The sequence below is a fragment of the Heterodontus francisci genome, chromosome 2 (genome assembly GCF_036365525.1).
Source record: "Heterodontus francisci isolate sHetFra1 chromosome 2, sHetFra1.hap1, whole genome shotgun sequence".
NCBI lineage: Eukaryota > Metazoa > Chordata > Chondrichthyes > Heterodontiformes > Heterodontidae > Heterodontus > Heterodontus francisci.
Genome location: NC_090372.1, coordinates 11,076,712 through 11,100,895, shown reverse-complemented (window position 1 = coordinate 11,100,895; position 24,184 = coordinate 11,076,712). Strand labels below are relative to the sequence as shown.

At 41.8% G+C, this 24,184-nt stretch overlaps 1 protein-coding gene across 9 annotated transcripts in view; it reads left to right on the top strand.

Moving 5' to 3' along the window:
* ulk4 (unc-51 like kinase 4) overlaps positions 1-24,184 on the top strand; it is a 448,354-nt gene that overhangs the window by 80,384 nt on the left and 343,786 nt on the right. For all 9 annotated transcript variants that reach the window (XM_068054427.1, XM_068054423.1, XM_068054428.1 and 6 more), the window contains one exon: positions 12,541-12,619. In XM_068054427.1, the coding sequence (XP_067910528.1) occupies positions 12,541-12,619 (79 nt within the window). The remainder of the gene's footprint in view (positions 1-12,540; positions 12,620-24,184) is intronic.

The following is a 24,184-nucleotide window of genomic DNA, read 5'->3' as shown; positions in this document are numbered from 1 at the left end:
TATACTGTCGTTTATTGCAAGGGAATAGAATATAAAACTAGGGAAGTTTTGCTACAGCTGTACAGAGCCTTAGTGAGACCACATCTGGAGTACCGTGTACAGTTTTGGTCTCGTCACTGGTATCAGACCCACCGGCCGTCTGCAAATGCGACATGAAGTCCTGTGACATTGATCACAAGTCATGGGAGTCAGTAGCCAGTGATCGCCAGAGCTGACGGACAGCCATAAAGGCGGGGCTAAAGAGTGGCGAGTCGAAGAGACTTAGCAGTTGGCAGGAAAAAATACAGAAGCGCAAGGGGAGAGCCAACTGTAACAGCCCCGACAACCAATTTTATCTGCAGCACCTGTGGAAGAGTCTGTCACTCTAGAATTGGCCTTTATAGCCACTCCAGGCGCTGCTTCACAAACCACTGACCACCTCCAGGCGCTTACCCATTGTCTCTCGAGACAAGGAAGCCAAAGAAGACTTAAAACGGATAAAATTTCATTAGAAGCAGTTCAGAGAAGGTTCATTCAACTGATTCCTGGGATGAAATGGTTATCTTATGAGGAAAGGTTGAGCAGGTTGGGCCTATACACATTGGAATTTAGAAGAATGAGGTGATCCTATTGAAACATATAAGATCCTGAGAGGACTTGACAGGATGGATGCTGGAAAGATGTTTCCACTTATGGGCAAGACGAGAACCAGAGGAAACAGTTTAAAAATAAGGGATCTCCCATTTAAGACGGAGATAAGAAATTTTTTTCTCTCTGAGGGTCATAAGTCTGTGGAATCAGCTTCCTCAGAGAGCAGTAGAGGCTGGTTCATTGTATATATTCAAGGCTGAGTTAGATAGATTCTTGATAGTATTACGACCAAGGTGGGAGGAGTGCACTGTTTTTACTAGTTCTACTTCTCCACGGGTGACAACATATATTTAATTTTTCCCCATTTACTGATACAATCATAGACTCTATTTTTATCCCAGAATAAAATACCAACCAGGTTTCTTTTATAATAGACTGATAATTTTGTTATTTATTAAACAAGTCCTAACCAGTAATGAAGTAAAGTATAAACACACACACTGAAATATTAAAGCTCCTTTTTTACCTTAGCCCCTCACATGCGTGCCCACACACACACGCAGGTTAACCGGAAAAAAAATGGGATTTTTGTTTTAGAGCTCTTTCAAAAAAAAACAGACCAAAAAAAAATACTTGGGTGAAATACTTGCTAATTCTTGAAGAAAAAAGAAAAGATATGATTTGGAGGAAAGTATAGGTGGTCTGATTAGCAAGTTTGCAGACGACACTAAGATTGGTGGAGTAGCAGATAGTGAAGGGGACTGTCAGAGAATACAGCAGAATATAGATAGACTGGAGAGTTGGGCAGAGAAATGGCAGATGGAGTTCAATCAGGGTAAATGCGAGGTGATGCATTTTGGAAGATCCAATTCAAGAGTGAACTATACAGTAAATGGAAAAGTCCTGGGGAAAATTGATGTACAGAGAGATTTGGGTGTTCAGGTCCATTGTTCCCTGAAGGTGGCAACGCAGGTCAATAGAGTGGTCAAGAAGGCATACAGCATGCTTTCCTTCATCGGACGGGGTATTGAGTACAAGAGTTGGCAGGTCATGTTACAGTTGTATAAGACTTTGGTTCGGCCACATTTGGAATACTGCGTGCAGTTCTGGTCGCCACATTACCTAAAGGATGTGGATGCTTTGGAGAGGGTGCAGAGGAGGTTCACCAGGATGTTGCCTGGTATGGAGGGCACTAGCTATGAAGAGAGGTTGAGTAGATTAGGATTATTTTCATTAGAAAGACAGAGGTTGAGGGGGGACCTGATTGAGGTGTACAAAATCATGAGAGGTATAGACAGGTTGGATAGCAAGAAGCTTTTTCCCAGAGTGGGGGATTCAATTACAAGGGGTCACGAGTGAAAGGGGAAAAGTTTAGGGGGGATATGCATGGAAAGTTCTTTACGCAGAGGGTGGTGGGTGCCTGGAACGCGTTGCCAGCGGAGGTGGTAGACGCAGGCACGATAGCGTCTTTTAAGATGTATCTAGACAGATACATGAATGGGCAGGAAGTAAAGAGATACAGACCCTTAGAAAATAGGCGTCATGTTTAGATAGAGGATCTGGATCAGCGCAGGCTTGGAGGGCGAAGGGCCTGTTCCTGTGCTGTAATTTTCTTTGTTTCTTTGTTTTTATATGGAAAGATGTCCTTTGTTTTGGTTTGGTATCCCAAATGTGTATAGATGGCTATCACTGGGATCTTTCTAGTACAATTCTTTCTAGGAATTGTTGAAGAGTAGTTTGGATAGGCTTTCCAAGAAATGCAGCAACAGAGGTTTCAGTTAGGCCTTACAAAAGAAATGCGGCAACAGGGGTTTCAGTTCCCACACATTGGATACTCAGGGTTTCTTCAAATACAGGAGGAAAGAGGAGACTGACACACTGGATATGTTTCTTTCCAAGAGAGAGAAAGAGATGAGCTTGGTTACCTTGGCAGGCAAACACCAACTGTCTTCCAAACAGTTTACACTCTAATGCACTGTCCAAAGCGAAACCAAAACAATGCAACAGGAATGAAACCTCCTGACCCCTATAAATCTTGACCTGTCACTTTTATGTAAACATCTTCTCCAAGTCAAAATAACAAGCTGCCTACTGGTATTTTATCTGCAAACAGGTGCCTTCCAGTAAGGGCTTGTTTACAAGCCAAGTCTAGGAACCTTCTGGTGACCTTTTTAAAAAAAAAACACAAATTTCAGCATCTCTTCAAGCTTCCAGATGAATCAATGTCCATAATTCAGCTATAAGTCCTTAAAAACATATTTTACAATAGACAATAGTGTTATGGTGCGCAGACAGGAAAGTGGAGTTGGGGCCTCATTCACAGCAGCCATGATCTTATCAAATTGTGGAGCAGGCTCGAGGGACCAAATGGCCTACACCACCTCCTACTTTGTAGGAGGTACTGGAAAGGCTGACTATGCTGAGAGTAGATAAGTCACCTGATCTGGATGGCTTGTATCCCAGGTTGAGGTGGAGATAGTGAAAAGGCTTGCCATAATCTTTCAATTTTCCCTCGATATGGGGGAGGTGCCAGAGTACTGACTAGTTATAAATGTGACCCCCTTATTCAAGAAAGAGTATAAGGACAATAAAGGCCTGCTCGGGTCTGCAAATGAAACCCGATCCGAGCCTGACTGGCCCGAGTCCTTTCATTTTTTTCCCACGCCCGACCCGACCACCGGAATGTTCAGTTAACCTAGCTTCCGTTTTTCACTTTTTAAGCTTGTGCAGATAAGCATCCAAAACTGTAACTGGACTTGAAAGTTTGCTTAAAAAGTACATTAAGATTGGAGCCATGGTGATAGAGTGTGTCTGACCCAGTCCGACCCGACCCGAGCTCGAATGTCGGACCCGGAAGAGCGACTCGACCCGAACCCGATACATGTTGTCGGGTCCCGTCGGGTTCGGGTCGGGTAGCCATGCTCTAAAGGACAGTCTTAGTAACTACAGGCCAGTTAATTTAACATCAGTGGTCGGTAAGGTTTCAGAAATAACGATCAGGGAAAAAATCAACAGGCACTTGTGAGAAGTTTGAGTTAATTAAGGAAAGCCAGCACATATTTGTGGAAGACAGCTCAGGCTTGACTAATCAAATTGAACTTTTTGATGAAGTAACGGAGAAGTTTGATGAAGGGAACGTGGTGGATGTTGTTGATATGGATGTTGAGAAAGCATTTGATAAAGTACCGCATAAAAGGCTGGTTAGTAAAACTGAGGATCATGGAACAGGAGGGCCAGTGTCTAATTGGATAAATATTGGCTTAAGGACAGAAAATAGTGAATCATGGTGAATGGTTTTTCAGACTGGAGGATGGTAGACAGTGGTGTTCCCCGGGGATCAGTGATAGGACCACTGCTTTTTTGATATATATAAATTATTTGGATCTTGGAGTACAGAGTAGAATTTCAATAATTGCCAATGAAACCAAACTTGGAGGTGTGGTAGACAGTGAGGATGACATGAACTGCCTGCAACAGGATACAGATAGGCTAGCAGTGGGCAGACAGGCAGCAGATAGAATTTATTACTGACAAGTGTGAGGTGATGCATTTTGGCAGGAGGAATAGGGAGAGGCAATATATAATTAATGGCACAGTTCTAAAGCCTGTGCAGGAACAGAGGGACCTGAGTACATTTGCATCAAACTTTGAAGATGGCGGTACATAATGAGAGAGTTGGTTAGTAAAGCCTATGGGATCTTGGGTTTCATAAATAGAGGCATAGGCACAAAAGCAGGGAAGTTATGCTGAAATAAAAGCAAAACACTGGATGCTGGAAATTGGAAAAAAAAACAAGTGTTGGAAATACACAGCAGGTCTGGCAGTATCTGGAGAGAGAAACAGAGTTGTTTCAGGTCTGTGACCTTTCATCAGAACTGGCAAAGATTAGAAATGTAATAGGCTTTGAGCAAGTGAGAGGTGGGGTAGTAATAGCCGTAGTAAAAGACAAAGAATTTGTCCAGAGAGACTGTTAATGGCAGAATAATGAACAGCTCCGTCTGAAAGCAAAAACATGAAAAACAAGTTTTAAGACTTTTTTTTACCATATGCCGATCAAAATGGCAGTAATGGTCTGAAGTTGTTGAACTTAATATTGAGCCAAGAAGGCTGTAAAGTGTCTAATCGGAAGATAAGGTGTTGTTCCTCGAGATTGCATTGAGCTTCACTTGAATACTGCAGCAGGCAGAGGACAGAAATATGAATGTGAAAGCAGGGTGGCGAATTATGTTGAACCTTTTTAAAACTCTGGTTAGGCCCCAACTAGAGTATTGAGTCCCATTCCGGTCACCACACTTAGGAAGGATGTGAGGGTCCTTGAGAGGGTGCAGAGGAGATTTACCAGAATGGTTCCAGGGATGGGGGATTTGAGTTACAGGTTAGGTTGGAAAAGCAGGGGTTGTTCTCCTTGGAGCAAAGGAGATTGAGGGGAGATTTTGTAGAGGTGTACAAGATTATGACAGGCTTAGATAAGTTAGATAAGGAAAAACACTTACCATTAACTGATGGTACAAGGACTAGGGCACACAGGTTGAAGGTTTTGGGCAAAACATGGAGGGAGAATTTGAGGAAGAACTTTTTACTTAGTGAGTTATAATGATCTGGAACTTGCTGCTCATGAGTGTGGTGGAAGTGGAGACAGTCAATGATTTCAAAAGAACATTTGAAGGAAATAAACTTGCAGGGCTAAGGGGATTGAGCTAGGTAGTGGGACTGACTGGATGGCTCCACAGAGAGCCTGCACAGACTCGATGGGCCAAATGGCCTATTTTTGTGCGATAAATGACTCTATGACTGATATGTACATGCCCTGGAGTGGGCATTAACTCACGAGCTTCTGACTCAGAAGAAGGCGTGCTACTATGGACATCCAATCTCTCTACACTTCCATCCCCCACCAGGATGGTCTGAGGGCTCTCCGCTTCTTCCTTGAACATAGGCCCAACCGGTCTCCATCCACCACCACCCTACTCTGCCTGGCTGAACTTTTTCTTACATTGAGCAACTTCTCCTTCAACTCCACTCACTTCCTCCAAATAAAAGGTGTTGCTATGGATACCCGCATGAGTCCTAGTTATGCCTGTCTTTTTGTGGGATATGTCGAACATTCCTTGTTCCAGTTCTACTCAAACCCCTTCCCTCACCTCTTTTTCTAGTACACTGTTGACTGTATCTGTGACGCTTCCTGCATTTGCCCCGAACTGGAAAACTTCATCAACTTTGCATCCAATTTCCACCCTTCTCTCATGGTCTATCTTCGACACTTCCCTTCCCTTCCTCCACTTCTCTGTCTCCATCTCTGGGGATAGGCTGTCCACTAATATTCATTATAAGCCCACTGACTCCCAATGCTACCTTGCTCACACCCTGTTTCCTGTAAGAACTCCATCCCATTCTCCAAGTTTTTCCGGCTCTGACACATCTGTTCTGATGATGCAGCCTTCCACAACAGCACTTCTGATATGTCTCCTTTTTCCTCACTGAGGATTCCCCCCCCCCACTGTGGTTGACAGGGCCTTCAACCATGTCTGACCTATTTCCCGCACTTCTACCCTCACCCCTTCCCCTGCCTCCCAGAACCGTGACAGGGTTCCCCTTGTCCTCACTTTCCATCCCACCAGCTTCCACATCCAAAGAATCATCCTCTGCCATTTCTGCCACGTCCAGTGTGATGCCACCACCAAACACATCTTCCCTTCCCCTTCCTTGTCAGCATTCCAAAGGGATCATTCCTTCTGCGACACCCTGGTCCACTTCTCCATCACCCCAGACACCTCATCCCCTGCCCATGACACCTTCCCATGCAATCACAGGTATGTAATACCTGCCTTTTCACCTCCTCTCTGCTCACCATCCAAAGCCCCAAACAGTCCTTCCAGGTGAAGCAGCAATTAACTTGTACTTCCTTCAGTTTAGTATACTGTATTCGCTGCTGACAATGCGGTCACCTCTACATAGAATCATAGAAAGTTTAAGGCACAGAAAGAGGCCACTTGGCCCATCATGTCTGTGCAAAACGATCCACCTATTCTAATCCCAACTTCCAGCATTTGGTCCGTAGCCCTGCAGATTATGGCACTCATAGCATATCCAGATACTTTTTGAATGAGTTGAGGGTTTCTGCCTCAACTACCCTTTCAGGCAATGAGTTCCAGACCCCCACCACCCTCTGGGTGAAAACGTTTTCCTCAGCTCCTCTCTAATTTTTCTACCAATCACTTTAAATCTATGCCCCCTCGTCACTGATCTTTCTGCTGAGGTGAATAGACCCTTCACCTCCACTCTGTCCAGGCCCCTCAACATTTTGTACATTTCAATCAGATCTCCCCTCTGCCTTCTCTGTTCCAAGGAGAACAACCTCAGCCGATCCAATCTTTCCTCATAGCTGCATTTTTCCAATCCTGGCAACATCCTCGTAAATCTCCTCTGTACCTCCCCCCCCAGTGCGATTACATGCTTTCTGTAATGAGGTGACTACAACTGCACAGTACTCATGTTGTGGTCTAACCAATGAGTTATACAGTTCCAGCATAACTTGCCTGCTCTTATATTTTCTACCTCGACTAATAAAGGAAAGGATTCCATATGCCTTCTTAACCACCTTATCGACCTGTCCTGCTACCTTCAGGGATCTGTGGACATTCACTCCAAGGTCTCTCACTTCCTCTAAACTTCTCAGTTTTTTCCCATTAATCATGTATTCCTTTGCCTTGTTTGACGTCTGCAAATACATCACCTCACACTTCTCCAAGTTGAATTCCATTTGCCACTTTTCTAACCATCTGACCAGACCATCAATATCTTCCTGCAGCCTACAGCTATCCTTGCTATCTACAGCACGGCCAATCTTTGTGTCGTCTGCAAACCTCTTGATCATGCCCCCTACATTTACATCCAAATAGTTAATGTATACCACAAAAAGCAGGGGACCCAATACTGAACCCTGTGGAATGCCACTGGAAACAGTCCTCCAGTCGCAAAAACAGCCGTCAATAATTACCCTTTGTTTCCTGCCACTGAGCCAATTTTGTATCCATCTTGCTGCATTTCCATGGATCCCATGGTATTTTATTCTTTTAACCAGTCTGCCATGTGGGACCTTGTCAAAAGCCTTGCTAAAATCCATGATAGACCACACCAACTGCACTACCCTCATCAATCTTCCTTGTGACTTCTTCAAAAAATCGATCAAGTTCGTCAAACAAGATCTATCCTTAACAAATCCATGCTGACTATCCTTGATTAACCTGTGCCTTTCTAAGTGACAGTTTATCCTGACTCTCAGAATAGATTCCAATAATTTCCACTACTGAGGTTAGACTGACTTGCCTGTAATTATTCAGTCTATCCATTGCTCCCTTTTTAAACAGAGGTACAAAGTTAACAGTTCTCCAAACCTCCTGCACCACACCTGTATCCAGTGAGGACTGGAAAATAAAAACAAGAAATGCTGGAAATACTCAGCAGGTCTGGCAGCATCTGTGGAGCGAGAAGCAGAGTTGACGTTTCAGGTCAGTGACCCTTCTTCAGAACTGGTCACTGGCCTGAAACGTTAACTCTGCTTCTCTCTCCACAGATGCTACCAGACCTGCTGAGTATTTCCAGCATTTCTTGTTTTTATTTCAGATTTCCAGCATCTGCAGTATTTTGCTTTTATTGAGGACTAGAAAATGATGGTCAGACTTTCTGCTATTTCCTCTCTTGCTTCTTTTAACAGCCAAGGGTACATTTATTCCGGCCCTGGTGATTTATCAACTTTCAAGGATGCTAATCCCATAATACATCCTCTCTCCCTATGTTTATCACATCCAATACTTCACACTCCTCCTTAACGACAATATCTGCATCGTCCCCTTCTTTTGTGAAGACAGACACAAAGTATTCATTAAGAACCATACCAACATCTTCTGCCCCTACACATAGGTTAACTTTTTGGTCTTTTATGGGCCCTGCTCTCTCCTTAGTTATCCTCTTACTCTTGATGTATTGATAAAGATCTTTGGGTTCACCTTGATTTTGCTTGCCAGCATTTTTTCATGCCCTGTCTTTGCTTCCCTAATTTCCTTTTTGATTTCACCTCTCTGCTTTCTATACTCCTCTCGGCTTTCGATAGTATTGTGTTCTCAGTGTCGGACATAAGCTTTCCTTTTCTGCCTTATCTTACCCTCTAGGCTCCTTGATATCCATGGGGTTCTAGATTTGGTCGTCTCGCCCTTTTTCTTTGTGGGAACATGTTTGTTCTGAACCCCTTGAATCTCTCCTTTGAATGCCTCCCACTGCTGTAACACTGATTTACCTTCAAGTAGCTGTTTCCAGTCCACTTTCGCTAAATCATTCCACAGTTTAGTAAAATTAGCCTTGTCCCAGTTGAGAACTCTGACTCCTGACCTATCTTTGTTCTTTTCCATAATTATTTTAAAACTGACTTAATAATGATCACTTCCACCAAAATACTCTCCCACTGCCAGGCCTTCCACCTGCCCGGCCTTCCACCTGCCCATCTTAATTTCCTAAAACTAAGTCTAAAACTGCGCCCTCTCTTGTTGGACTTGCTCCATACTGGCCAAAAATGTTCTCCTGAATGCACCTCAGAGAATTCTGCTCCCTCAATTCCTTTCACACTGAAACATAGGGGAGACCAAACGTAGATTGATGACTGCTTTGCGGATCACCTCTGCTCAGTCTGAAAGCATGACCTTGAGCTTCCAGTTGCTTGCCATTTCAACACACCCCCTGCTCTCATGCCTACATTTCTGTCCTTGGCCTGCTGCAGTGTTCCAGTGAATATCAGCGCAAGCTCCAGGAGCAGCACCTCATCTTTTGATGAGGCACACTACAGCCTTGTGGACTCAACATTGAGTTCAGCCATTTTAGAGCATGACTGGCCTTTTTTAAAAATATATTTTTCTATTTAATCTCTCCTGCCCTCTGCCCTATCACACGACTTCCCTTTTGTTCTCTTCCCCACCAAACCACCCCCACCCATTCACTTGCTTAAAACCTAATTGTTTTCTAAACTTTGCCAGTTCTGATGAAAGGTCACAGACCTGAAACGTTAACTCTGCTTCTCTCTCCATAAATGGTGCCTGACCTGCTGAGTATTTCCAGCACTTTCTGTTTTATTTCAGATTTCCAGTATCTGTTTTGCTTTTATGCTACTATTGAGTCCATGCTTGCTCTAAATTAACATAAGCTCTCGGACTTTGAGAAAGCCAATTCACAGTGAAGAAACACATTTGTATGGAATAGCGTACCAAGGGAAAATAGTATACATTTCAAGAGCAGGCAAGGCCATTGAAGGGTATGAATGAAAAAGGGTGTGAGGATATCTGGCCTTCAGGACTAGCTGGATGGATGAAAATGGTCTTGTCCTATCCCTCACATTTTTTGAGGAAGTTGGGACCTTTAGTTATGTTTATCTATGATTCATCGTTGGTGATGGCATCCTAGAGCTAAGTTGAATTATGTTAAGCAGTTGGGGAGGAATCTCCCAGAGTTTTTCTGAAGTTAGCTCTAGATTATTTTGTCTTTTTTTTTGTTTTGTTGAGGCGCTAGACTTGCTAGCAATTGCTGAGGTTGGCACACAAGATTTTGCTATCTAATGGAATGTGAGCATTCAGGAGCTAATGGTATTTTTATCCTTTCCATATCTTTGTAGATACATCCATAGTGATATTTCCCATTGTCAACCTGAGCTTACTCCTGGGATTTGTGCAAGATTCCTCCAATTAATTTGTGAAGAAGATGTTATATGCCTAACTATGTGATTTAACCATAATACACAATAAGGAACCATGGGATACGATTTATATCTTGGTGTGCTGATCTTAAATCACTTGTAACTTTGGCGCTCCTAACTTATTAGGTCATCACATTTGTGGAATGTTGGCCTTAACAGTGAAGCACTAGAGCAGCTAAAAATCATGTCTATAGGAAGATTGCATTCAGAGACAACTAGCAATTATACAGATCCCCAACAGTAAAATATCCCAAGGCACTTCACAGGATCGTAATCAGACAAAAATGTTCTTAAATGAAAGCCAAATTATGTGGTTTTCTGAGGGACTAGATTATCTGAAATTGCGACCTCAGTAGATTCTACTGGAGCCAGAATGTGTGAGGATCCATCCTGTCAATGACATTATCACAGGAAGGGAGACCTGACCATAGAACCATAGAAAAATTACAGCACAGAAGGAGGCCATGCAGCCCATTGTGTCTGCGCCACCCAATCTAATCCCACCTTCCAGCACCTGGTCCATAACCTTGCAGGTTACAGCACTTCAGGTGCATGTCCAGGTACCTTTTAAATGAGTTGAGGGTTTCTACCTCCACCACCATTCCTGGAAGTGAATTGCAGACACCCACCACCCTCTGGGTGAAAACATTTTTCCTCATGTCCTCTGCTCCTTCTACCAGTCACCTTAAATCTGTGCCCCTGGTAACTGACCTCTCCACTAGGGGAAACTGGTCCTTCCTGTCTACTCTATCTAGGCCCCTCATAATTTAGTACACCTCAATTAATTCACCCCTCATTCTCCTTTGTTCTAAGGAAAACAACCCTAACCGATCCAATCTTTCCTCATAGCTGCAACTTTCAAGCCCTGGCAACATTCTTGTAAATCTCCTCTGTACTCTCTCCAGGGCAATTATGTCTTTCCTGTAATGTGGTGACCAGAACTTTACACAATACTCCAGCTGTGGCTTAACCAGCGTTTTATGCAGTTCCAGCATCACATCCCTGCTTTTGTATTCTATACCTCAGCCAATAAAGGAAAGCATTCCATATGCCTTCTTCAACTCCTGACCTTGTGCATCTTCCAGTGCATGGGGAATTAGAGGTTTGAGGGGCCAAAATAAGTTGTCAGTCAACTTTTCTGTAAATGCATCATTTTTCTTTGCAGATGGGAATTATTGATGAGTTAGGTCTTGATGTTGATTACTGGATGTCATGTGCTAAACCAAGCCATTGTGGTCACTCAAAATCGTCTTTTTGAAACCATTGAGGGAGTTGACAAGGTGGATGTGCTGAGGAAAGAAAGGAGTTAATTAAAATACAAAAAAACCTTCATCTTTGAAAAGGATTGCATCTAGGTGGAAGTGACCAAAAGGATTCGTTATCCTGAACAGTTTCTGGACAAACCTTGGAAATTTCACAAACAGAATAATGACTGCCTACACAATTCAGTGATGAGACTGGAGTAACCCAACATTCGGTTCAATTTGAAAATGTTTGAAATTAGTCGGCCACAAGATGGCAGTAATAACTTGCTGTTGAAAGCTCTATGGCTACTTAATTTTTTGCATTGTGTGTGCTTTTGACAGTCAGTACAAAGTCTAACTCGGGGCAGTCTTAGCATAAAGAACTTTTTGAGACTGCACTTGCAGCAGTATGTTTTGTGGCTGTGCTGTCATTAGTCTGTAACTCCAGGAATGTTTTCTGAACTTGCTTGTATTCCATACTGGCACTCACAATTTGACAAATAAGGAAAGTTTGCATAAATACAAGCAAGCTGTAAAAATAATTTTAGATTGATGTGCTGAAAGCTGCACTTAAGTGCAAAAAGAACCTAGAAAAATATATTAAAATCAAAATGGCAACAATAAAATGAATAGCATAAATTAATTTGAGTCCCTCCTTTCGAGTTTCCAGCATGGCTAAAGGTTGCAGGTTATGAATTAGTTTATATAATTATATGGTATTCAGAAAATTAACTATTAGTTTATGTCATGCCATTTCAGTGTGTCTAGCTATTTAGCTATGGCTGATTTAATGTATTTTTAAACTAAAAGCAAGAATGATGCAAGTGAATTAAAAAAAGAGATCAAAATTAGTTCAGACATGAGGTACTTTTTTGTATCGTTAAAAATAAGAAAACAATGATATAAGTAGATGTATAAAGGCAGTGGCAACATTGGTGGATTGATTCTGTTCAGAATTCTATAAACTAACATTTATCCTCTTGCTTTCAGTCGTGCCAAGATGATCCGTCTGATCGGCTTGCTGGCCTGCCATACAACTGAATTGAAGGATGATGTACCAATCACTGAAGTAAGATGGTTTAGTTTTCAATCCTAGATGGTACAAGTGTACAACAACTCCTAATTAGTATAGCTCAGTTTTAATATCTCAGACCTTATCAAAATATATTTCTTGGTTTAGATCAGTTGATTGGACTGATTCAACATGGAAGTATACCAGCTTTATGGCAAGATCTAGTTATCACATTCAGACTTGGGGCTTTATACATTCCTAATCCTAGCCTTGGTCTGCATTGTTCTTCACATGCTGACTAGACCCAGAAATATAGTTTGGCAGAAAAATTTTGCAGCTATATAATCAACAATAAGCAGCTATGCATCCAGCTATGACAGCATATTTCTTGCGCCAGTTTAGAATAATTAATACACAAATAATCAGCCAGCTTGTCCAAAGCAGAAAAATATTTGAAGTTAAACAATTTGGATAAAATCATTTGTAAAACAGAAGCATAGCACTCTGAGCTATTGAGAGTTATATTTATTATCTGGAACTTTTTTTTTAGAGAATATTGATGCAATGAGATGCATGAATGTGCTAGCTGAGATGATGGATGGTGATTTCTTGCTGTAAAAGGCCAAATACATTGCAAGTAATACCCTAAAATAAATAATGTTTCTGGTGACATTTATGCTTCATTTATCAAAAGTATGTTATGTGATTATTCACAGCATTGACATTTCAGTTTGCCAAGAGCCCAATTCTTTTAAGAAGCTTTCATTTATTTAACCTAAAAGCTAATGTTTCTCAACTGGTAATTTAATATTTTGCAATTCCACAGGCTGTCAGATGAAATTACTCTTTCACTGAAGTATGCATGACAGTAATGTATGCATATCTGTTACATCCTCAGTTGTTAACATAGCAGCCTGTAATTTCTTGGAACCTTTTGGTGTAATTATGGCGCAAGAGTAAATTAGCACCATTTTTCTCCTGAAGAAATTTGCGCTTAACTGATTAACGCAGTTTAATGCCAAAGCATTGCTATGCACAAATTTTCTCGATTGCCCCGTGTCACAGATACATCTGCCGAAATCCTCTGCTGCTTATTTACATAGTTCTGCCGACATACAAAAGGCCACTGCAGGCAAGTTTCCTGCTTTTACATTATTAATGCCCTGATGTACCTTTATACCCCAAAATATAAGTGCAGCAAGAGCCAAAGTCATTTGATATTAGTATAACTGGAGGAGTAACTGTGTTTCTCAGGTCTTGAGCTTTAATTTTTTATCTTGGGAAAGAGACATTTTTGTAATTATATCACTTTTTCCTTGCTATAAAAATAATGTAAACCGTTAAACCAAAACTGCATGTTGCCCTAGAGATTCAAATACTTTTTCAAGTTCCCTTCCAGTGCACCATAAAATTACTTAAATGAACATTCAACCTGAGTACAAAAATTGTAAAATCTCAAGCATTCTCCATAGAACAGTAGTAGTGTAAATGTGTAATTTTTAAAGAACTGTGGCTACAAAGTTTCATTCTCTCATTTATATTTTATAAATAACTAAAGAACAACTACAGAGTCCTTCAAATCGCTTACTTCTTTGTTCAATGTGATCTACTGAAGAGATTGATGCATTGAAAGTATATATCAACAGAATCAAATATTGGTCCTGTTCAATAATACAATTAAAAAGGTGCTTGTATGAAACCATATGATCCAGTTGTAGCTGCTATTCAAATCTGGTTTTCAAAAACTTCACATTTGGGCTTCCTGAATTAATTGCACTTAGCAAGAATTGACAATTAATGAAGAACATCTAATTTATTGGCAAGTTCGATTATTTAGAGAAACATACACTGAAGTAAAAATCCTAGCATGCTGTTGTATAGTTTGATCAACTTTATTAAGACAAGACGAAAACAACCATAAATCTAAACCTCTGTCCAGCTTTTTAGAATATGGAAATCAGAATGCAAGCTAATACTGCTGAAGTTGTGCTTGTTTTCTGCTGATTCTGTGATCCTGCGTAGGTAAATGGCTCTGCTGGAAATTTGGTCATTACTTCCCATCAGCAATATCAGCACACTAACCAGTGTAAACTAACTGTAATTTCTGTGCAGGTGTGACCCTGGAAATTTCAGACCAGCATGTACAGTTGTAAAACTCTGTAATTTAACACTGCACCCGGCGATTCCTTCCTGTTGTTAACATTCTGAAAATGAAACACCAATGATAAAGAATTTGCACTTTGATCTTAGAAATTTAACGGCCATGTAATTAACACCTGATCTATATTTACACCAGGCTATGTCATGCAAATATTACAAATGAGTTGTTAAATTGAGTTTTGTCCATTTTGTACAACATCAGCAGAACTACAGCAGCCACTATTAATTTGGTGGTGAAATTCTTCATTGTTTTATCATTTATATCGTGTATTCTACTTTAAACTGGCTCCCATTTTCCTAATATAAATACACAAAATGCTGAAAACACTCAGCAAGTCAGGCAGTGTCTGTGGAGAGAATAACAGAGTTAATGTTTCAGGTCTGTGACCTTTCATCAGAACTGCCATATTCCCACATTCCTACATCGCTCAGCTTTTTTATCTTTCTACCTGTAACATACTTTTGTTATTCTCTGCATTTGTAGATGACATACAGGTGAAATGAAATGAGAAGTTTAATTGTAATATTCTTTTGGGCCTCCTTATCTCGAGAGACAATGGATACGCGCCTGGAGGTGGTCAGTGGTTTGTGAAGCAGCGCCTGGAGTGGCTATAAAGGCCAATTCTGGAGTGACAGGCTCTTCCACAGGTGCTGCAGAGAAATTTGTTTGTTGGGGCTGTTGCACAGTTGGCTCTCCCCTTGCGCCTCTGTCTTTTTTCCTGCCAACTACTAAGTCTCTTCGACTCGCCACAATTTAGCCCTGTCTTTATGGCTGCCCGGCAGGATCCCCAAAGACACATTGTACAGCGAGTTCGCCACTGGTATCAGACCCACCGGCCGTCCATGTCTCCGTTATAATTGTAATATTATATACTTATTTTCTTTGATTAACAAATGTGCAATGCTGAGTTTAAACAACTTATTGGCCCGGATTTGGGGGTTAACAAATTTTTGTGAATTAAGAGTGGAGGACTTCCTCTAATTGGGTGTCTGATTCAGACTGGTGCTCTCTACAGGGGATCTGTGGCATCTCAAGTTCCCCTCCAAGCCACACGCCATCCTGACTTGGAACTATATCGCCATTCCTTCACTGTTACTAGGTCAAAATCTTGCAGCTCCCTTCCTAACAGCACTGTGGATGGACCTGCACTCCAAGGTCTGCAGCAGTTCAAGAAGGCAGCTCCCCACCACCTTCTCGAGGGCAATTAGGGATGGACAATAAATGCTGTCCTAGCCAGCGATGCCCATATCCCATGAATGAATAAATAAAATTCTGTGAGCAGATTAACAATGCAGCGAGACTTGTCAACCAGATTGAGGATCACAATCTATCTTGGAGAAAATTAAATGAATAGTTGTTTAGTGTATTGTTCCTGTATCGCAGGTGGAAGTATGGATTGGAACGGTGATCTATGTTCTGTACCAGTTGTAGTCAACTTTGATATCCATTTTGGAGTCTTCTACATTAAAGGTGCTAAATAAATGCAAGTTGTTGTTGTAGTTATCTTGGTCTTTAGGCTGATGGTGTACAGGTTTACAGTTTGTAGCAGTTGATTGCTAATTTTGGTTCTTATCACACCTTTTGTATGTTCAGGCTTACCTTGGCAACACCCAACTAGTGAGATTCCTCTACCGTTAACCTTACTAAAATGTTGACATGTTTATCAAATAGGGCTCTTCGCAACATTTTTGCACTTTCTCAATTCAAGTGGTATTAACATTGGAGTAAATCCATTTCCCGATGAAGTGTACAATCCTTATCATTTCTGCCCTTGTATATACTCTAAAAAAAATTATTCTAACAAACTGGATACTTAAATATTCCTTATTGTAAATTATTTTTACATAATTATGTGGCTATCATTTTGCCTGAAATAAAAAAACTTTCTTATTTTAATGGGGCTGTATTATGCCATTGTCATGCTAGGCCCCTACCTGCCAAGAATGAGGCACATTAATTTTGTCATGAACATTGATTTTAAACTGTTACTGGAATGAAGAAAGGACTTGTTAAACAGATCAGCCGTGGCTGGAAAAGATATTTGCATATTAACAGACGGTGATTGGAAGGACAAAGGACCATTCCCTGACACATTCAACCCACAATGGACCTTGATCATCAGGTACTGTGTGTAAGAGGAACATTCCAGAGACTGCTAAGGTGATACAATCCAAGACGTGGTCAGACCAGTTAATCACATGACTAACCTACTTGGCAACCTGGGTTTTTTCTGAATTGTACAAACAGTTTGAACAGTGTCTGTTTGCTCCTGGACTGAGAAGATCTCTCCTGTCTGCTCCCATCTCTTTCTCACAAGCCTCAGATTCCACTGAGCACACGTGAACCCCAAGAGAGAAAAGTCTCCTATAGCAAACAAGGTTTAAGAAGAATACTGGGCCGCAATGAAAAGCATGATCTACCTACAGTCAGGGACTCTACAGTGAGCTCGAAGAACCATAAGAAAAACTCTTCAGATATTGCCTTAAATTTTTTCACTTTATTTTTCTTCTGCTCTTTTCTGTCTCTTTTTGCATTTGTGTATCGCATATGCATGCTAGCCTGGGTGCGTCGTCTATCCATAGGCGTTAATCGAATTAGAGTTTAAGTTTAATAAATTTCAACTTTTCTTCTTTAAACTTAAGAAAGCCTGTTTGTGTTGGTTTCTTTGCCTTATAATTGGAAAGCAGTGAACAAGGATTCACCAAGGGGGAGCTAAAAACATAGTGTGTATAAAAAATAAAAACCTGTTACAGTAAGACCAGGTGAAGGCTGAAAGGGAACCCTAGACCTCTTTCTCACCTGGTCGTAACACCATGTTTTGTACTATGGGGTTACTTCTGGCTGGAGTAAATTGTCCTTCCCGACCATATTATGTTCTGCAGACAAGTCCACAAAAACCACTGCTGCTATGAGCCCACATTGATGACCAGTTTTGATGTAGGTTGTGAGTACAATTACCTGGCCACTGATGTTCTGTCCAGGTGTAAACCCACATTGCTTCTTGGGATGTAATTTTAGTGAGTAGCATGAGCCTTTGGAGTAACATCATTTCTAGGAGCCTGTACGTAACATGAAGCAATGATATCGGCTGGTTGGTTTTCAGATCATGCGGCTGCTTTCTCTGGTTTTGAGATGGTGATGACTGTTGCACGTTTCCACAATTTGGCCATCAGAAAAAAAATATGCATCTTAGTAAAGAAGTGCACCAACAGCTTGCAAGCATATTGACCTCAGTTCCTCAGGAATTCTGGGAAGATGCTATCTGAGCCTGCAGTTTACCCAGGCTTTGGTCAGTGCTTCTCTGGTGAATGACCTTGATAAATGAAATCCTGATGTGTGGTCAGAAGGGGAGCGGGACAACTCTTTTTTGATGGTGAGGATCTTGAAATTCAGGAGAACTTGAGTGGCAATAGTGACAGTGTGACATGCCGGGCTCTAATTTGGGGTGTGTTAGCACCTTCGAGCTTATGGAGAAGTCTCCAGGCTTTCCTTCAAGTGGGTAGAATTTAGGTTCTGCAGGGCTTATGCCCATTGCTCTCAACTTTTTGTGATTCCAAGAGTGCGGCTGCAGCAACAGGGTTACTTGTCCTGCATTTCTATGGAGTTGGCTTCACTGTTGACTGACTAGCAATGAGTGCAGGCTTTCCTGTATCCATGACAGGATGCTCTTTCTCACAGTCAACGTAAGGAGGCTGATAAACCTGTTATGTTTCGCTGTGTTTGCAGTAATTCCTTGAACCACTTTTTCTACTGTTTCCATGCAGCTATTAATGAGTCTCTGTAACGTTCACACGTGCTTTGGTGCTGATGTGGTGAGGGGAAGACCAACATGCATAGCTGGAACAAAAACAAAAAGTGCTGGAAATACTCAGCAGGTCTGAAAGGTCACTGACCTGAAACATTAACTTTGCTTTTCTCTTCACAGATGCTGCCAGACCTGCTATTTCCAGCACTTTGTTTTTGTTTCAGATTTCCAGCATCTGCAGTATTTTGCTTTTATTATTATGTATAGTTGGGAGTTGCTGGCATTTTTGGAAAGATATCAAGGAGAGTTCATTCGACCTTTAGAGGATAGGAACAATAGGAAATAGGAGCAGGAGTAGGCCATTTGGTCCCTCGAGCCTGCTCCGCCATTCAACTAGATCATGGCTGATCTTTTACCTCAATGCCATTTTCTCGCACTACTTCCAAAACCCTTGATATCTTTAATATCTAGAAATCTATCAATCTCTATCTTGAACTTACTCAATGACTGAGCCTCCACAGCCCTCTGGGTTAGAGAATTCCACAGATTCACCACCTTCTGAGTGAAGAAATTCCTCATCTCTGTCCCAAATGGCCTGTCTCTTATTCTGCGACTGTGTCCCCTGGTTCTAGACCCCTGAGCCAGTTGAAACATCCTTCTTCTATCAACCTTGTCGAGACCTGTAAGAATTTTGTATGCTTCAATAAGATCACCTCTCGTTCTTCTAAACTCGAGAGAATATAGGCACATACATTTCAGTCACAGGACACAAACTACAAGTCTGCAGACTAGTCTTTTGTCCATCTCATGGAACAGAATGTTTCTGGCTGCTAAAGGTCAAAGAGTAGGTATTTTTCTTGCTTGAAGGCACATTCAAGGAGTTGTTCACCTGTCGCATAATTTTTGTCTTATTCCCAGATTGTGTCAAGGTTATTGAAGTCCCCAACCCATTGGAAAGGGAACTATAATACAATAAAACTAATTTAGGCTAGGCAACATTTTGCGGTTGATAAACAACAGTAATCGCAAGGTCGTCGACTCTCGTGATGGGGTATGATGAGTTCCAATCCAAGGAACAATTGTTCCAGAGTTATTGTGTCTCAAACATTGCCAACCCATGGGTGATGTTGGCTCACTACTAAATTATATCCAAGAATGGGCGGCGCAGTGGTTAGCACCGCAGCCTCACAGCACCAGGGACCCGGGTTCAATTCTGGGTACTGCCTGTGCGGAGTTTGCAAGTTGTCCCTGTGACTGCGTGGGTTTTCGCCGGGTGCTCTGGTTTCCTCCCACCACCAGACACTTGCAGGTGATAGGTAAATTGGCCATTGTAAATTGCCCCTAGTGTAGGTAGGTGGTAGGGAATATGGGATTACTGCAGGGTTAGTATAAATGGGTGGTTCTTGGTCAGCACAGACTCAGTGGGCCGAAGGGCCTGTTTTAGTGCTGTATCTCTAAATAAATAAAATAATGTGATATTTTGATGCTGTCTTATTATTCAACACGAGTCTCTTGTCGCACTGGAACATCAATCCTTTGTTTATATACAAACTTAATAGGTAGGTGTATTTTGCAGATGAGAGGCCTATAGATGTGAACATGGCTGGAATTTTATGTCACCCCAGTGAGCCGGGGGGTGGGGGGGGTGTAAAATGGAGCAGAGCCTCTGGGAGGCCTTCTCAACCTGCTCCCACCTCCGCCCCACTTTATGTAGGGCCGGGGGCAGGGGGGGCACGAAAAACTGGCCAATCAAGGCCCTTAAGTGGCCATTTAACGGCCACTTAAGGGCCTTTGCCCAACTTCACGGAGATTTTACCAAAGCGGGCATCCTAGAGCCAGGAAAGGACACCCAGTGAAAGCTGGCGGCCTCTCAGCACCCCAGGGGTGAGCCCTTACCAACGGGCACAGGGTGCCCAATTGAGGGCCGCCCCCAAACGACCACCCTTGCCTCGCCGGGGCCTGACTGATTACCCCCGGCGAGGCAAACCAAACTTACTTGCAGTCCTGACTCCATGTCCTCTGCTGGGCTCCCCACAGTGGCGCTGCTGGGACTAAGAGCTGCCGGCCCAATGATTGGCCGGCTGCTGAATGAGTTGGGACTTCCTCCCTCAAGCAGGTGGAAGTCCCGCCTAGGAACAATTAAAGCCTGGGGACCTGTAAAATGCGGGACGGATCCCCAGACTAGGCGGAAGAGGGTGCGCCACCGACTTGTCTGCCTGATGCAAAATCCAGCCCCTTATGTCTGTTGTTCGATATTGGCCCTGAAAAAGATTGTCAGTTAGGAATGTTGTATGTGTTGCCTTTTGCACTGGTAGGTCTTGATTGGTACAAATGCAAAGTACGGCAGATGCTGGAAATCTGAAAGAAAAACTGAAAATGTTAGAAATACTCAGCAGGTCAAGCAGCATCTGTGGAGAGAAAAACAGAGTTAACATTTCAGGCCTGTGCATAGACAGACTGGTGGAATGGGCAGACACGTGACAGATGAAATTTAATGCAGTGATACATTTTGGCAGGAATAATGAGAAGAGGCAATATAAGATGAATGGCATGATTCTAAAGAGGGTGCAGGAACAGAGAGACTGAGGGGTATATGTGCACAAATCATTGAAGGTGACAGGCAGGTTGAGAGAGTGGTTAAAAAGGCATACAGGATGCTGGGCTTCATAAATAGAGGAACAGAGTACAAAAGCAAGGAAGGTATGATAAGCCTTTATAAAACTCTAGTTCAGCCTCAATTGGTGTCCAATTCTGGGCACCACACTTCAGCAAGGATGTGAAGACTTTAGAGGGGATGCAGAAAGGATTTACGAGAATGATTCCAGGGATGAGGGAAGTGGATGAGTACCTAAAGAGAAAAAAATTGCAGGGCTATGTGGAAAGGGCAAGGGAATGGGACTAGTTGAGTTGCTCTTGCATAGAGCCAGCACGGACACAATGTGTCGAATTGCCACCTTCTGTGCTGTAACCATTCTATGAGTCAGCAATTCCAGATCAGGCTGTTGAATAGAGAGAACTCTTCACAGCAACAAGGGACTTTATTTTAGGAGGTAGAAATAGAGTTAATGATGTATAGTGCCAGGAAGGATTACTGAAGAAACCAACCAATGGGTACGTATATTCTAACAGATGATCATAGAATTGTGTTGTGCTTAACAAGCGAGTAATCTACTCCTTACTGGGCAATAGCTGTGAGAATCTAGATTGGAGGAGGTGAAGTCAAGTGGCTGTGACTGATGTGGCATGATTTCAGATATACTGGGTTCCACTTCTTAACTATGACGTGAGGGACAAAGTCCTAAGTACTAGGAAGAAATATTGAAGGGGATATCCTTCCCCTTGCACTCATTGCAGCTAGCTGCAGGGCAGCAACCTTTTTACCTTAAGAGGTGTTCCAAAATACTTGAACAGAAAGCTGTGAAATTTTTAACTAAACATATGAACATTGCCATAATTAATATTGTAGTTGAGGTACTCATATTCACATACGAGAAGGTGAAAAATGTTGATCCTAAAGAAAGAGGGGAGGCGGTGGCCTAGTGGTATTATCACTGGACTAGTAACCCAGAGACCCAGGGTTTTGATCTGGGGACATGGGTTCGAATCCCACCACAGCAGAAGGTGGAATTTGAATTCAATTAATAAATCTGGAATTTAAAGCTAGTCTAATGATGGCCATGAAACCATTGTCGATTGTTGTAAAAACCCATCTGGTTCACTAATGTCCTTTGGGGAAGGAAATCTGCTGTTCTTACCTGGTCTGGCCTACATGTGACTCCAGATCCACAGCAATGTGGTTGACTCTTACATGCCCTTGAAATGGCCTAGCAAGCCACTCAGTTCAAGGGCAATTAGGGATGGGCAATAAATGCTGGCCTGGCCTGCGACACGCACATCCCATGAAAGAATTTTTAAAAATACACAACGTCAAAAATCAAGACCTGACATGGAACCTTGTGTATAAAGTGTTAATATTTGCCTTAAAGCAAATATAAAAAGATCTCAAAGAAATGCCAGACATGACTGTTGGCTTGATTGACACCTCTTTATATCACTGTCAATTTGTATTTTCAGACGTTATTTATTTTGTTTTGTACAGAATCCAAAGAACTGTTTAAAAAGTGCAGTATTAAATAAATTCTGTTCCAATTCGAGCATATGATGTTCGTAGAACATGAGTTTTATGTTCATTAAGTTATTGTCCTCAGAAGAAGATTTTTTGTTTAGTCAATGGCTTGTTCTCCCTGTTTTAGCCTGATTTTTTTCTAAAATTTTTCTTCACTTACCATATAGGCAAAAGAGTTATAAACTTCAGTTGATGTCATGTGTTTTAATGGATCAGGCATTTGGAGCTTAGCATTGTAGGATCAAATCCAAAGCCAATCATTTGCCTTGCAAATAGCATTGAAGCATTGAGTAAAAAAGTTCAAATGAATCTTATGGAAGTCATGTAGAGGGTAAGGTTAAAAAAGAGATTGTTCATAAAGTATAAAGCTCAGTTAGCATTGGACTGCAACAACTATAAAAGCAAGCTAAAGGAAGTTAGATACTGGTTAGGAGAGCTATTATAGAAAAAGAGGTTATGATAACAGGGAATATATGTCAAGTGTTCCAAAAATATATTTGTAATAACTGGACGAGAAAAGAAATGGTGGGGCGTTCAAAAGATCCCAAGGTGACATGATATCGAGTGACCTGAGGATTGATAAAGATACTAAGTGAATTTTTATTTTCTCTGTTCGTGAAGCAGATTGTAGGCGGTCTTTGCAGCACAAAAGTTGAATTTCTTTGGGGAGAGAAAATGGAGGAAATGCGAAAGAAACAGGGATTTCACATAAGGCAGTCACTGCTGAACTGAAGAAGGCAAAGATAGACAAGTCACCTAGTTTGATGGCCTTCTTGCATGGGTGCTTTAAGAAATGGCTGGCAAGATTTATTTAATGGCCACATCCTTGCCACTTATGGGTATCATTAGAAACAGAAGTAATACCCAGGGATTAGGAAACAGCTGTCATAATACCAGTCTTTAAAAAGGGCCATAGGGACAATCCAGAGAATTGCAGGCCAATGAGCTTAACATCTGTTATGGATAACGTTTTTTAAATTTATTGGTTGTTGAAATGTGGATGTCTGCTGGTAAGGCTGACTTTTATTGCCAATTTCCAGTTGCCCTATGACGTTGGTAGTGAGGCTTCTTCTGTGTTCAAAGCATCCTAAAAGAGGAGATAACGGAAGAAAGGTGGAAGAACTTGAATTTATGTAGCGCCTTTAACTACCCCAGGACTTCCCAAAGCACTTCACAGTCTGAATACTTTTGAAGTGTAGTCACTGTCATAATGTAGGAAACCTAGCAATGCCCCACAAATGGCAGAGATAAATGAGACGTGAGTGTTGCCATTGAGCCAAGACTGACAACTGGATAGTATGGTATGGTAAGTGCAGGTCAGCATGGATTTATGGAAGATCTTGCCTAACAAATTACTGGAGTTCTTTGAATCAATGACAAGCCTTGCTGACAACGTGAATTCTACGAATGTGTTATATTTAGATTTCAGCAATATTTTTGAATCTGTACCATGCAAACAATTAGGCCATAAGGTAGGAAAGCAGGGAATAGGGGCAAGCAACTAAGGTAGATTAAATATCAGCTAATCCAGAGAAAGTTAATGGTGTTAGTAAACTGGGGTGCATTGATTAAAACAAGGAATTAATAACA